Source organism: Apteryx rowi, unplaced genomic scaffold (genome assembly GCF_003343035.1).
Source record: "Apteryx rowi isolate R43461 unplaced genomic scaffold, aptRow1 scaffold_69, whole genome shotgun sequence".
Lineage (NCBI taxonomy): Eukaryota > Metazoa > Chordata > Aves > Apterygiformes > Apterygidae > Apteryx > Apteryx rowi.
The window spans coordinates 1,256,615-1,271,849 of record NW_020450971.1 but is presented as its reverse complement, the minus strand read 5'-3'; the positions used below and the strand labels follow the sequence as shown (position 1 = coordinate 1,271,849).

At 42.8% G+C, this 15,235-nt stretch overlaps 1 protein-coding gene across 1 annotated transcript in view; it reads right to left on the bottom strand.

Moving 5' to 3' along the window:
• Nucleotides 1–15,235, bottom strand: part of LOC112975755 (vascular endothelial growth factor receptor kdr-like) — a 103,038-nt gene that overhangs the window by 19,668 nt on the left and 68,135 nt on the right. The window contains exons 18-25 of the mRNA XM_026086246.1: nucleotides 14,356–14,491; nucleotides 12,894–12,998; nucleotides 10,251–10,367; nucleotides 6,232–6,320; nucleotides 4,466–4,631; nucleotides 3,782–3,879; nucleotides 2,713–2,835; nucleotides 2,493–2,604 (exon numbers count right to left, since the gene is read on the bottom strand). Coding sequence (XP_025942031.1) covers nucleotides 2,493–2,604; nucleotides 2,713–2,835; nucleotides 3,782–3,879; nucleotides 4,466–4,631; nucleotides 6,232–6,320; nucleotides 10,251–10,367; nucleotides 12,894–12,998; nucleotides 14,356–14,491 — 946 coding nt within the window. The remainder of the gene's footprint in view (nucleotides 1–2,492; nucleotides 2,605–2,712; nucleotides 2,836–3,781; nucleotides 3,880–4,465; nucleotides 4,632–6,231; nucleotides 6,321–10,250; nucleotides 10,368–12,893; nucleotides 12,999–14,355; nucleotides 14,492–15,235) is intronic.

The following is a 15,235-nucleotide window of genomic DNA, read 5'->3' as shown; positions in this document are numbered from 1 at the left end:
AGATGCTGATGTTATACTACCAGGCGCTGCTTGTTTACATAATTACCTTTGATTGCCTTTTGAACACTGCACATTTACATTCCAGGAGACACTGACATTTTGTAATGCGCCGTGAAAGTGATTTCAAGATGTATTAAAAATTGCTGGCATTACCTGACACCAGGTGCTCTGACCCTATTTAAATAATTAATAGCAAAGCCCAATGCAAAACCAGTCACAAATCAAAATTAACAGTCCCTCATATCCACATTTCCCTGTGTATCACCAAAATGGATCCAGTCTGCCAGCCTTTCTGGAGGAAGTTTGTAGTGTTTCATTCGACTCCTGACCTTGACAGGACCCATGTCCAAACCAAACTGTGCATTTTGCTAGTCAGTAACTTTTCCTTTTTTAAAGAGTGCTAAGTCTGTAGGACCCAGTAAAAAGCAGCAGCTGTAGATGTGGGCCAAGACATACCCTGTAGCAGCAACAAATAACTTTTCATCCCCCGGCTCTCAATGATCTGTAAAACTTTTACATAAGAGAGTTCAATCAGTGACACAAATCCTTAATTAAATATTTATCGTGTGAGCTGCAGATGTGAGTAGTGCCAAACCACAGACATGCCTGGATGATCTGTATGAAAAACCCTCTTAGAGAAAATGACTGGCTTTTGAGTCTGTGCCATGGCTGAAGAAAGTGGTTTGTGATCTACGTCATACTGAGGGCAGAGGCTGCTCTACGGATGGCAGCCCTTGGAGTAATTTAGTAGATTCTTCTGAATTCAGAAGAGGACAGTCTATTGTTCCAGCTAAGCACCTTCATTAAGAAAGGAGGCCATACAAAATGAAAAGAAAGTAGCTAAATGATTAAAAAAAGTTAATAATAGAGATGAATTTCAGTGAATATGCTATTATTTTTCTTCACTTTCTGTATTAAAGGCCGAATGATCAGAAGTTCACATCTGTTCAACACTGTCAGGACCTTTAGGAATGGCATAAACAGTTTGCTTTCTGAAGTGGTCCTTGCCATTCATCAGTATTCAGTTCATTTGGTTCCTTGGAGATGCCCAGTGGAGAGACTGTCCTCTCTGAGTGTGTTTGTGCATGCTAATCCGTGTTCCTTAATAATCTGTTAGCACTGGGGCATTGCTGGTGCTTCTGSAGCTTCATCTTTCTGTGATATTGCAAAGCACAGGCAGCAGGTGATGCCCTTGCAAAGCTGTGGAGATGGTACACCAAAGTAACAAACTCTAAATATATATATGACTAAACTCTGGGGAAAGCCATAACTTCCACTTGTGCATTTTAACCACTTGAGTGGGAAATTTCTCTGTTGCATGCTGATATAAACTAGAGAAAAGTCCAAATCAAAGAGTTGGACTGAAATCAGGTTGTGCTCTTTGCAGCCAACCCTAACTAAAGCTTAGGATATGAACAGCTCCAGACTTTGCATCCAGATCTGGACTTGGAATCTTGAGCCCGGTCATTAATTTCAGCTGATCCATGAACCAAAGATAGCAGGGGATTACAGAGTTTGCTTTAAAATTCAGCAGCTGAAGTTGACGCTTCTTGTTTTCTTCTGTCTGCAAATGCTGATGAAGAAGCCAGAAACCGACATTCCTAAATTCCCGCAGGAAAAAAAGCCTTGCCCCTCTGCCAGGGGGACTGGGGAGCAGCATAGCCCAGTTGTCTGCAGGGCTGCTTGTCTGCATTTCAGGGCTTTATCTGCTGGACAGTAACCAGATCCCAGCGAGGCCGAGATTTCTAACAGCACCATAAGGCAAGTCTAGGGAACGTAAAGAACAATATTACTATTCTTTCAAGAACTTTGTGGCTTGCAAATGATATGGCCAGAAAAGTATGCGTTCCACCTGTGTGCTGCCAAAAGGACTTACGCAAAGTCTAGCCCTGGTTCCCACATCAACCTGATGGCGGCTGTTGCCAATACGTTTTTCTTACTTAGAAAATCTTACTTAGATTTTGCGGAGGAGATCATCAAGCTGGGATAAAATGTCATGCGGGCAAACCCCCTTGTGTTTCGTGGTCTGCCCCTAGCAACATCAGACCACTGTGTCCACAGCGGTGTAATCCTCTGCAACCTTAGGGCTGTGTGGTTTCCCGAAGCAGAGTGCTCCGGGGAAAAGGGAGTTTGACAGGGAAACTATTTCATCGCTCTAAAAGAAATATTTTACTCCAGAGCAACCGAGGTTTGCATTATCTCTACGCTCTGTTGGTTTCAATTATTACAAATGTCAATTCCAGGGGGGTTTATTTTGTTTTGTTCCCCTCCCCCCAATATTCACTGTATTCATGTACTTTGCCAGATAGAGTTCTCATCGACTTCAATCCAGTAACTTTATTTTACAGTTGATATGCACTATGCACTTGTACTAACTGAAATAGAAACATGGCATCATGTTGTCTTCTTTTGTTAAAGGCTTTTCACAGCAATAAAGCCATAAATTAGAAGAAAAACCCTCAAAACAAAACATGGTTTTAAACCAGTCTTACCTAGAGAAAATATTTCCCACAGCAGCACTCCAAAAGACCATACGTCACTCTGCGTTGTATAAATTTTATCAAAAATAGCCTCTGGAGCCATCCATTTGAGTGGCAGTCTCGCCTAAGAATGCAAAAGACATGACACATTGCCCGAATTGTTGCTACTAGTCTGCCCAAGTCCCAGGGGGAAAAAACCTTGAGATCAGCATTTCAGGTTTCTCCCACTTACATCTCCTTTCCGTACATAGTCAGGGTCTTTGTAAATGTCCCTGGCTAGTCCAAAGTCACAGATCTTCACCACGTTGTTTTCTGACAGAAGGATGTTCCTTGCTGCCAAATCCCGATGAATGCACTGTGGAGAAACAGGGGCAGGTGAGATCAGAGGGTCTCCCTGGAGTGGCTGCTGCTGGGGTGTTAGACCTCTTTTGGAAATGGAAAGATAAATGAGCTTCTGTCGGGAGCAGGTTAGAGTGGGAAAATACATGTGGGAATCTGCTGTAAATATACTGGAAAAGAGAAAATAGGGAACAAGCTGAGAAAAATAGTGACTTGTCAATTTTCAGACTTTTTCTATGTGAAAGAACTTCCACAATTATGATGAGACTAAGGGAGTGCCGTTTTTGAGTTAATTATTCTGCAGCAAATTTGGGAGAGGTCCAGAAGCAGCCGCAGCTACCTTTGCAAATGAGGTCTCATGAGCGTGCACAGGACTGGATAACTGCCCACAGGCAACTGTGGTGCGCAGGATTTCTGTGTGTGCTACCCTGATAGCTGCGTGGTAAGTGCAAGCTCACAGTTCTGTGAGTACTCCAGCACATGTATTACATTCAATTTACTTGAAAAGCACGTTTTCCACAGACTACAAGCATATTTGTATTTCTATTCAGAAGAGACACTAATTTGGCTGATAGTCGCCAACATTACTGACAAGCTAAATAAATAGGTGTATACTCCCTCTTCATTTTTCAGATGTACTTTTGTTGACTGTACTAGAAGGATCCTTCTCTATGACAAGCTTTTCTGAATTTATAAGACAGTTCTGTGAATGGTCTTACAATCTATTTTCACTCCTTCTGTCTAAACTCACATTACAAATGCCAGTCCTTTTAGCCAAGAACGTGATGGAGATTCCTCCATATCTCCTTTAGTGCTACTTATTACCTAACGCGGAGAGTTAATGTGATCTCCAACACTGTATTACAAATGCAAATAAAAGATTAATGAGTCTCAAAAGTATATTTGGATTCCTTCACATCTGCTATGAAAGAAGTTCAGCCCCGATGTTTTAATAAGCTCACTTTTCTGGAGGCGAGAAACTCCATGCCTTTTGCCACTTGGAAGCTATAGCAAATCAGATCCTCCAAAGTCAGGGGCCTCTTGTACAAATCCTCAGCGTCTAGGAGAGATCACAGACACAGCAAAACGGTAGAGCAGCAGCTCTCAAACTTTTTCACCATTAGCACCAGTTCCAGGCTGATGATCCCAGCCCTGCATCTGAATATTGTTAGGTTCATGGGCCTTCTTGTAAGTGCTATAACTCCACTAGAATTAAGCTCTGGTTTGGGAGCCACTGACAGAGAGGCAGAATATCAGAACATTAAAAAAGTTCCACCCAACATTAATCATGTCATTTACTACTGAGGAAAACAACATTTGGGGATAAAAGTGAGGGGAACTATTTATACTCACTGAGTGAATAGACTGGGGACAGATTGGCCCCACATATCTGGTAAAATACTGCTATTACTCCTCCTACACAACAGAAACAACTTTTATACACATAYGTTATTGCAGATCTTTTGTCATGAGAAAGTTAGAGTGGGGTAGAGGGAAGAGAAAGAATTTGTGATCTCTGAAACAACTCAACAAGCAGAATAAGGCCTTGTTGTAAAGTGTATGACTATGTGTGGCAGTGTAACAGAAGCAAGAAGTAACAGAAATCTTTACTATAAAAGATCTGGGAGTAGGTAGGTTTCTTTTACCTTCTTCATCTTCTTCTGAGTCACTGTAACTCTTATCTTCAATGAATCCTGAGCTGGCAGAGCTTCCTGTGCTGGCTACACTCTCAAGGCGCCTCTTGATCAGTTCGGTTAAATCACTGTTGGACTCGTCGAGACTCTTCTCTGCTTGGTCAGAGTTTTCCTGGGACTAAAAATGGTGTAAAACTGATTTTTAGCTTTGGTGATGCAATGCCTGGACATTCAAAGACACTTGGTGGAATGAAGGTACTTAATAGAATGACATATGGAGAAGGGTCCTTTGAAGGTGCTCAAAGCACATTTGAACATGATGATCCATGAGCAGCAGCAGCAAAACTAATGAAGTCTGGTTTCCTGCTGATTAGTACAGTACCTCCTACTCCTACCACAATAACTTCAGCTCCCCCTACTTGTCCCATATAAGCTTTCTCCTGCAATATATCAGTTCCCTCTCATATTTCCTCTATGAGGTCTTTACCAGCTGGGCGAGAGGCAGCCCARATGGTGGCTGGTTTGGAGCTGCATGTGTGCTGCCGCATGGCTTGCCAAGGTGGCTTTTAGCTGCCCTGTGACGTTAGCTAAATTCACCTTACCTTTCTCCAGACTTGGTTAACACAGCCTCTTTTTTTCTCTCAGGCTTATGAAAACTGTATAAACTTATTATCAACCAAATTTGACTGATACCCATATCCCGCTATAAAAATTGGCTTGAAAAATTGGCTGGGTGAGACTGTTAGATGATCAGAGAGACAGCGTAATTCTGTACATCTCACTTTCTTAGGAAACGAGGCTAAAATCACAGTTCAAGGTATGTGGTGTGATGTGCACCGAAGTGAAGTTGTCTCACCCTCCCCAGGGTAGGGAGGCACGACTGTCCCTGCAATCCATGGAAACAACGGTGAGACGAGAATGTCTGAGTGACTGTACCAGAGAAACCTCCTTTTCTTACATAAGGCACCTTATGTGCTGTCATGCCTGCGCACAATATCTTATAATAATAACAGTCGTCTGAAAAAATTATCTTGGGGAGGCTCCAGTTTCTGGCAGGGCTTGGCTCAGAGAGCCCTTTTGATGCCCTATTTCCCGGTGAAGAGGTAGTACCATCTTCTCCCCGTGGCTGGTTTCTGGCCCACTGTGTCTCCCCCTTTATGCCCTCCCAATTTGTGCTAGCACAAACAGGTGTGTGGCTGCACACAACCATTGGGAAAACAGAGCTTTTTCATTAGTTTTAACCAAGACCGTGTTTGTGATCTTAAGCTGGAACAGTGGAAAGGAGGATGCAGGAAGCGGGAATGAGCAGATGAGGAGAGGGCGAGCTGCTCTGGGTAGCTAAGCAGGGGGAGGTGGGTCTAGAAACAAATAAATCCCCAAACCCAGCTTGTATTTGAGAGGGCTCACCTCTTCCTAGTTCAGTTCATGCCAGTTTTTCAGTGCTTTTTTTGTGCCCCCTTGCGCTGGATGGCACCTCACAAGAAGTTCCCTTTCTGTCCCAAGTGCACCAGGGTGCTTGGGTGTTTGCAACTAATTCTTCAGGAGGTGCTGGAGAAGAGTTTGGGAATGAGCCCCTGAGGGGAAATGTTCCCTTTGCTTGCTCATACAAATTGAAATGTGGTGGGAAAATAAAGCGCCTATCTAAATATATAAATAGAAACTAAGCTGTCTCAGTGGCAAGGCAGAACAAAACCCAGCTTGTTGTCAATGGCCATGAATTCTTTGCCTTGTGGCTATGAGAAGCCCGTTTGTTTCTGGTTTTTGTTTTTCTTTTTTACCTTGTATGCAATGAAATCTCCTCGTTTTCCTCTTAGATAATTGGACAGATTTCCATATTTGCAATATTCTACTATGACCATCAGAGGACCTAAAAAGAGAGTGAAAGTCAAATGAGTTTGGAAGCACAGCAAAGCACTTATTATTAATTTATCCTCACAAATCCTCTTCAAAATAGGTAAATATTATCATTCCTATTATAAAGATGAGGAAACTAAGAAACAGAGAAGTGACACCCTAGAGGAACACAGGCAATCAATATCAGATATGGAGAGATGGGAATACAGTACTGATTCTTACTTTTTCCCCATTACATGAGAACAGTTGGTATTCATTCCTCATCTCTAGACAAAGGAAAATTCAGAGTGATAAAGGAGAATATACAATCCCATATGCTATTAAGATTGTTTATCACAGAAAAAGTCCTCTGCATTTATAAATCTCTTTGTTTGGGGTGGGGCTAATGCCAGTGGAGGCAATAAAATATTTATCCAGGATCACAGGCAGATCTAAATCAAAAGTTKGCAAAATATTTGGTCTATTTGAAAACCTGGAAAGTCCTGTCCGTTTCTTCCTTTCTTATTTCTGTGCAAACTACTGTAGAGTTCAATGCAACCGCTGTTTTTGTACAATTAGGCRTGTTTTTAAGACCTACTTGAAAGTGCTTTTATGTTTCAGTGTGAGCCATTAAGGACTGGAAAACTGCAATTTCTACCCTTAGCACAATCACTGCTTTTTTGCAATCATCAGAGGYAGGATAAGGTGAAATCATGGGACTAGAATGCATGTAAACATCTATTCTTATCAATCCTAAGCAACCAGACTTTCATGTCCAGAAACCTTTTTCTGTCTAGCAGCTCCACATTCAGACTCAGGAGTTCCAACTTAAAAGGAAAAATGCTGAGAGCTGCGCTTGGCTGTTCGGAGAAGAGGCAACGCTAAGCAACGCTCTTTTGCCTGGCTGTTCCAGAAACACACGTACAGGCTGGTCCTGCAGTCTGTCTGCTTGGTCCAGGCTGACGTGCGTAATGCTGAATGCAGGGCTGAAAGCAGGGCTGTAAGTGAGAGCTGGTGGGGATCGAGGAGGAAAAAGCAAACCTGAGATCTCTTTACTGCATCCCAACTCAGACTGGGTGACAAATACCATTGGAAAGCAGATAGTCCCTATAAAAGGGAGAGGGTGAAATCTAGCAGTAATAACTGATAGCTTGCCAAGAACAACATTGTATACTTCTGCCAGGCGTTTTAATTGTACAAGTCTTACGGCACTGCTACATGGAGTGCACAGCTTGGGGCTGTGTGGGACTTCCAGTTGCTATTGACATCAGTTGTAACATGTTCAGTACCTGTGTACACTGTCCCCGTGTCTGCATAAATGCAGCTGGCCCCGAATCAGAGCTGCCAGTGGTTTTACTGCTGACCACACAACACTGCTCACTGGGCTTAAAGGGGGCTGGCTGGCTTGAAATGATAAGTAGGCRCTGACATAGGAGCAGACACCCAGCTGCAAGTAGCATGGAGCTTCTCTGAAGTCTGGAAGCAGGGATAGATGCACAAGGATCTAGTTAGACAGCACATCTCTGATCCTGCAGCTAAATCTGCATTATCATTTCTCGTTCACCATGCTACCTCCTCTCTTGGGCTTCACATCGSCCGGTGCCTCCCCAAAGCAGCGCTGGGTTCTGGCAGTGCAAAGGGCATCTCAGGGGGATGTTCTTCTGAAGAAACTAAAGTCAAATGGCCCTCATGGATGCCCTGAGGAAATGCAGATTCCACCACAGCTTTAAAGCTCCGCTAAGTGCTTTATTCATGTTTTTGAAATGCTTCCTAGACATAGCCTCTCCATATTTTATTTCCTTGTTGTAAATCATATACCATGCATTAGTGCTAGGTGCTTAACATCAGACTATCTGCCAAGGTGTTAAGATTTGATATTTGTTATATTGTTAAAATAATGTATGTGCATGCTTAATATCAGTTTTCATCAGGAATACTGTTACATGATTATATAAAACTTAACAAGGAAGGAGGGAGAGAGCACTGTATTCTGCAATAGCATTTTAATAGTTACTCTTATCCTCATGTCTGTCTTGAGAGCTCAAGGCTATTTTTCTTTAGTCTGCCGTTGCATTGCTCAAAGGTAAACACACCACTGCCTGCCTTGAGGATCCTCAGTGCCCTGCAAGACCTTGCCACGCAGCTCTGCTCACTCCGCTGCTCACTAGAGTCAGCAGTGATTCCCCTGGGCAGCTTGTAGGGAAGGGTGAGGGTGACCTCTTCATCCGGGAGGGCGATCAGGATGGAGCAGGGTGGAGAACAGGAAACTGAGGAACCCCTGGGAGAAAAAGCTACTCAGAGAATGGACAGTCACACTATCTGATCGGTTACTTAGATGTATTTTGCTATGCAGCTAGAACCCTATGGCTAAATTAGTGTTTTGGTTAATAAATATTGACTTCTTAGCACTGCTGCCATGTTTTAGGCACCTGTTTGTGTTAAGCCACCTCATTGACTTGACAGGAGAGGAGAGTCACCCACATTCATAATGTTACTTCTCTTCTACTCGCAGGCTAGTGTCCTTGCTACTGGCAAAGGCTACTTGCATATGCATCTGAATCTTTAAAACCCGCTGGTTAAAGCTCACTGTCCTCCCAAAAAAGCTTTTTGGGCTTGTAAAGCTACAAGAATTCGTGCAAATTCCCCATTGATGGCTCCCAGATTACAGCAGTATCTGCGGTTGCTGTTTGCTGACTGCTCCTTGAGGAGCTAGRAATATCTTGCTGGAGGGAAGATTTCTTTCCTGGCACCCTGCCAAATCTACCTCACTGAAGTTTCCTTTTCCCTCTTGACTGGACAACTACACGTTCTTTGGGAGAATGATCGCTTCAGAGTCTCAGCTGACAACAGATGTGTGCACCATCTCTCTCACTCTTTCCCCTTCATTTATTTTACTCTGGTTTCTTTGTCCTCAGCTCTCCTAAATCTATCCTTTGGGGGTTGTTTTGAAGGTTCATTGTAAGCAGTAAAGAGGCATCTTTGAGAGTTGTTACCCTGAATTTAAAGCACAGTATAGTAAGAGACAAGGATGCTTTGTATGGCAACATGGGAAGGGAAGGGATGTTTCAGTGACAAAGTTCTCAGATTTATAGAGTCCTTTGTTCAAGTCTGTTCTTTGCAAGATTGTTTGTATGATGTACAGCCAGTTGTGTCAGCTCAGCCCCTTGAAGGTCCTTAGCTATTGCCCCATTTGGCTTGGAATGCCTAAAGCTTCCTGCCTTTGCCCTGCAGGAGTGAAGTGCCTGGGAGAAGAGGAGGTCTCAAGTATGTAAGTGCTCTCCCTGGTGCATCTTCCTGATAAGGCAGGGATGGGAGCATCTCCTGCTGCGAGTCAGTCACTCAGGAAACCCATGGAGGCGAAGGCCTTTATCTACCTCCAGATCACGCTCTCCTACACTTGTTCCGAACTTCATTTAGTGCTCTGAGCATCAGCCAGTATCACACCTGATTTGAAGGACCTTCTTCAGCATCTCTGGGGAGTTGGTTTGAGCTCATAATGCTGTTGGGTGCTGTCAGGGCTGAAGGGCCTTTGGAAATGCAGACAAGGGAAATGAAGGCCCTGGGAGGACTGAGGGCTGGAGAAAAGCTGAGAAGCACCTTTGAAATGATCAGTGGTGCTTATATGGAGAACTTAGGCACCTAGCTGCACTTAAGGATCCTGCCTCCCTTCAGTCCATACTCTCTTGTAGACAGGATTACAAAGAACAGAGAAAAAGAAAATAGAGAAGTAACACCACTTGCTAGGAGAAGGCATTGAGAAGCTATTGATGAGCTGTGTCCATATTCTGCAGCAGCACAGTCTGTCTTGTGAGCAGAAAGGTAGAAGTGTTTGTGTCTGCAATAACAGCACGCGCAGATGAGTTGGAGTATCCACCACAGACACATCCAAACTCCATTGTATCTGAAAAGTGTTTCTTCTTTGCTCCTTATTTACTGACCACTTATCAGACTGTACGTTTCTCACCTCCAGCTTTGGTGCAGGCTCCCAGCAGGTTGACTACATTCAGATGATGTCCTATATGGATGAGGATCTTCAGCTCAGACATTAAAGCCTTGCATTCATTAGTAGTTGCACATTCTGCTTAAGATAAACAGGACAAAAACATATTTACACAACAGGATATTTTTAACAGGACACAGCAAGATCCTGTTTATACTTGAAAATGAAACCCACCCAGGTTACTTGCAGTATCTCTGCCTTTCAGACTCCTAAACAGATAAGAACTCATCCGCTTCACTGTCTGTTGTTGACCTTTATGAAGTGAAATAACACTTTATCTTTTGAGTGACCCTTCCTTTCTCTAGCATGGGTTACAGAGGGTTACTGTCCAGTAGGAGAACCCCCCTGAATGAGACACCAGAGAGCCTTTGCAAGGACTGAATTYTGAAAGCTTAGTAAAGGAGCAAACAACCACCCCAAGCAACAATAACACATAGAAGAAATATGCTCCTCCTTTTTAAGCGATGTGTAGTTTAGCAGTACCTCTTTGCAACACCTCAGTCTATTTTTCCACAGTACGGAGCAACTCTCCACTGCAGGTGATGGAGGAGTCCAACACATCTGTAAGACGGGTCCCAAAATATACTAGAAAATGTACAGCAGTATGTGTTCTTGCAGAACATTACTAAATCTCCATCATGTGAGATCTTATCAACTCAAGAAATACATTTCCCAGCAAAGCAGAGGGGGCCATATTTGCTTGTGAACCATTAACTCAACACTGAACAACGCACTGGTTAGCCAGTTATAAAGTACTTTCATTCTCTTTTGCTACCAAAGTGAAGGAAGGCATCCTCAGGCCAGAATGAAAAGGAACTATTTGAATTACATAGACATTTGCTCATAGTTTATCCCATTTTCTGTGCCATATGTAGTTCAGATGCTGGCTCGTTTCCACTAACATCTTTACAAAACTCTCATGATCAAAATGGATTTTAATAAAAGGGACTGTGGCCTGTTTTCTCTGTATATCATCTGTTTCTGCCTTTGCACCATGTTAAGATTTAAAAATGAAGAAATAGTTACRTAATAAATCATTTGGTGTGACAAACTTAACCTCCTTATCGGTCTGCAGAATTCTCCATAAACAAATTTTCCACCAACTTATGTGTCATAAAGAAGGGGCTATTCCAAGGCCAAGTGTTCTTCAGTCAGCAGTTTTTGTACATGGGGGTATCTCTGTTGCCTTCAGTGGCATTGCTGCTGATTTATACTGGCATGAGCTGGGACACATGCCTAGTAAAATCCAAACAGAACAGCCTCTGAAATGCTCCAGATAATCTAGCGCATTAAGATACAGCCTTCAACCCAGGACAGATACCAAGATACTTCATGGAAATGACAGATATGCTGGAATTACAGTAATGCAGCCATCTCCAGAGCTTTTTTTTTCTTTCTTTTCTGAATGGATTGACTCACACTAGAGAATCTGGTTTATTGAGGAAAATGCTGACTTATGGACATGTTAGCTGGGGAAGGCCAGGTTAGAGCAGGAGGCCGCTGTCTCCTCTGGGGGTGAAAGGCATAAAATTAGATGGAGAAATTGTCAGAGTTTACTGAGTATGTGCAGGCAGGGTAGATTTGACATGAGGATCAACTGACAAACACAGCATGGAAGTAAATGAAAACCCRGAGCTATCCAGGGCAGTAAGTTTTTGATGGAGAGGGGAGTATGGATGGATCAGGGGCTCCTAGGATCTTTCAGGGCAGGATCTGGAAATGGGCATGGGAGTGCAATGAACAACAGCAGGGGAGAAGGTGATCTGAAGATCTGTTTAGTGATGCAGAGAAGGAAGACCAGGTCCAGAGGAGGTCCACAAAGGTGACAAACAGATGGATTTTGGCACTTCAGAGAAATGGGAGGTAGCAGAGCAGCAGGAGAGGCAGCTGGCAACAGAAGCCAAATACTGTGATGTAAGAGAAGTTCCTGAATTATGGCATTGCAGGGGTTAATACATCATGCAGCAGCAATACAGAGCAGTTTGGGCTATGAAAAGACCTCCAGTGAACACCGTTTGTACCTTTGACAAAATCCGAAGTGAACAGCTAAAAACCTGCAACCCAAGTAGTCAATGTGCTGGCTGATGTATTTATTCATAGGCTGTCTGCAGAGTCTTTGTATGTAAATGTAATATGAAAGAATAGGCTCCGAGTTCACCCTTTCCCCACCACCGAATGGTAAAAGCACTCCTTAATTTCAATAATTGCAAGCAAGTTGTCCCTAATTCACTCCCTTGGCATTGCTTTTTTTTTCAACCCCTTGAACTGTTCTACATCTGGAAGGGCTGTGATYGAAGCCTTAGGTCCAAATTTCAGACTATCCGATGTAATTACATTCCGTAATCTGCTTCCCTCCTAACCCCACAGACCTGGAAGCTGCCATTTTCCTCCTCTAGGAATACAAGACTTAATCAGCAGCACAGCACGGAGCCCGCTTGTCGTTTCCTACACGTTAACATCCACTGTATAACGACTAATTGCTCCCATATGGCAAACCCACTCCCTTCTGAACACAATGAACTTGGGACTGGTTTGGAGCTGAGAACTGAAAAGCTTCTTGCCGACAGGTTCCCTGAGGAGTCTTCTGAATCTCAGAGGGATATGTACCTTTAAGCATTTTAACAGCAACTGTTTTGCAGGTTGAAGATTTATCAATGCCAAAAGCAGACGCTTCCACCACCTTCCCAAAAGCACCGTGACCCAGTGTTTTACCTAGAGAAGCAAGAGTCAAGAATGAGCCAAGGGGGTCTTACGACAGTCTGCACCAGATAAGAGGGAAACATGCATTCACAGCTATGCAAGAAATACAAGACTCCAAAGCCCAGGCACAGCATAGACCGATAGTCAATAGAAGCCTGTATCACATATTGCAGTATATGTATATGAACACTATGGTTTATATCCATATGACTTTAATGCAATACAGTATGTGATAGAACAGAGTAGAATAAATAAATCTGGATTCAGCTGGAGGCAAGGTTGAATATATACCAATGACTTAAGGATAAAACCATTACATATAGTTATCTCCAAGCCCAGGAAAATCAGAGTTCAGGTTGAACATGGAATTGTGGAATCCTGATCTATCATGAATCACAATCATGGAGATAGCTAGTCAAGGCATTCAGGCAGTCTGAACCCTTTAACCCTTCAGTTATTGACATTTATTTGACATAAAAGCTATATTAAATGGAATTTAAGCCGATAATCTTTCTTATTTTCCCTTTCATTTGAATTTTCCAGCCCATATTACCTAGTGTGCTCTGAGGGCTCTGAGCCACAATGCAGCAGGGCACACTGGGCATCACCATCTGACTTTCTGGTCCTGCCASTTTGTCCCTATGACTCACCATCCTCCCATGTGCTTTTTCATTTTTGTCTTTCTTTCTCCTTCYTCCATCTTTCCCAGCTAAAGTACCACACACTCATATGCATATATTCCATGCGCACACTGTTGCACACAGACACTGCTGGTTCCCTGCGTAAATACAGTCTATTTGGTACATTTCCTCGCTCCATCATCTCTTGTGCCAACCTACTGAATGAAATTTGGTTCATTTTTAAAAAAAGAATTTTGTAAAAATGACTGCTTATTTTTCCTGACAGTTCTTTACAACTCAAAGCCAAGTTCAAATGAAYGGTAAAGAATTGAATATTTGATGAATTGATGAGTTTCTTCCAAAGAAAACTCACCGAAAGACTGTGCTGTTTAGGATTCATGTCCATTCCCCTTGTCCTCTGTGGGAGTGAAGCCAAGCTCTTGACAGGACGGGGACCTGGAACACTACCTTTCTTCTCTGTCAAGARCTTGGCTTCACTTCTTCAAGGAACAAGAAGAGGCAATGACTATTTTGAGAGATGGCATCTTTGCCTCTCTTACCAAATCTCTAGTTTGAACCCCAACAAAGATGATCTGGAATTCTTTGCCTCACTGCCAGTTCATCCCCAAGGATGGAAGTTCACTGGCACTAAATGGTAGGTTGTTTCTTGGATTATACAACCGATCTACTGAAGTTGAGGACCATTAGAAATCACCATTCTTTACGATAGTAATACCCAAACCACTCACCCAGCCGCAGTCTGTCTCTTGGGAACTCCCATTTACTACTGTCATAGGGAAGACGGTCACACTGCTCATCAAGAGGCATTTCCTCTGGATCCATTATAATTGACAGGTATCCTGTTTTAATATCTGTAGCATCAGGCTAAAAACAGGGTGTGGAGAAATTATTCACAATATTTACTCTGCAATTCTAATGGGAGAGAGCTGTCATCTAGAAGACTGAGTGCAAGCTGGGGAGTTCCCTGAATTCCAGTCTTACCTCTGAAATTTATTCTGAACCATAGATGCGTCTTTTCAGCTTCCTGCCTTTCTTTTTTTTCCTTCATCTGGGAAATAAATGTTTATATATGCCTGCCACTTGCGGGTGTTCAGAAGAGTCACTGATTAATGTTGGTAAACACTCTGAGGACACAAAATCTATCACTCTCTTCTACCTGTATCTATTAAAGGAACCCAGTGCTTTTTATGGGGACTCCATGAGTTATGCTTCTTGGTGCCCTGCTGAGCACGTTCTGCTGCATTTTGGCAGTTTATTAGCATTTTGCTTTGCAGAATTAGAAGCATGCTACGTGACTTTAAAATTGATAAAACACGGGGCCTGATTTTCCACAGTTATCCCCTTATAGCTATTGCTTATTCTAACTCAAAATTAGTTAAAAGCTAGTGAAAACTGCTACTGCTAATGCTGCTTGGTGAAAAACTGTGATTTGGTGGGACCTGTAGACCAGTGCACATGAGTGTAAAATGTAATAGGAAATTCACTGTTCACAACTCTCTTAAACTGGATGCAAAGAGAAAAAATGTGAATTTAATCACTGTATTTGCAACATGAGGGGAAATTTTATTCAAGTGTTAAGGATCAGCACAGGGACTGTAGTCTGTGTGA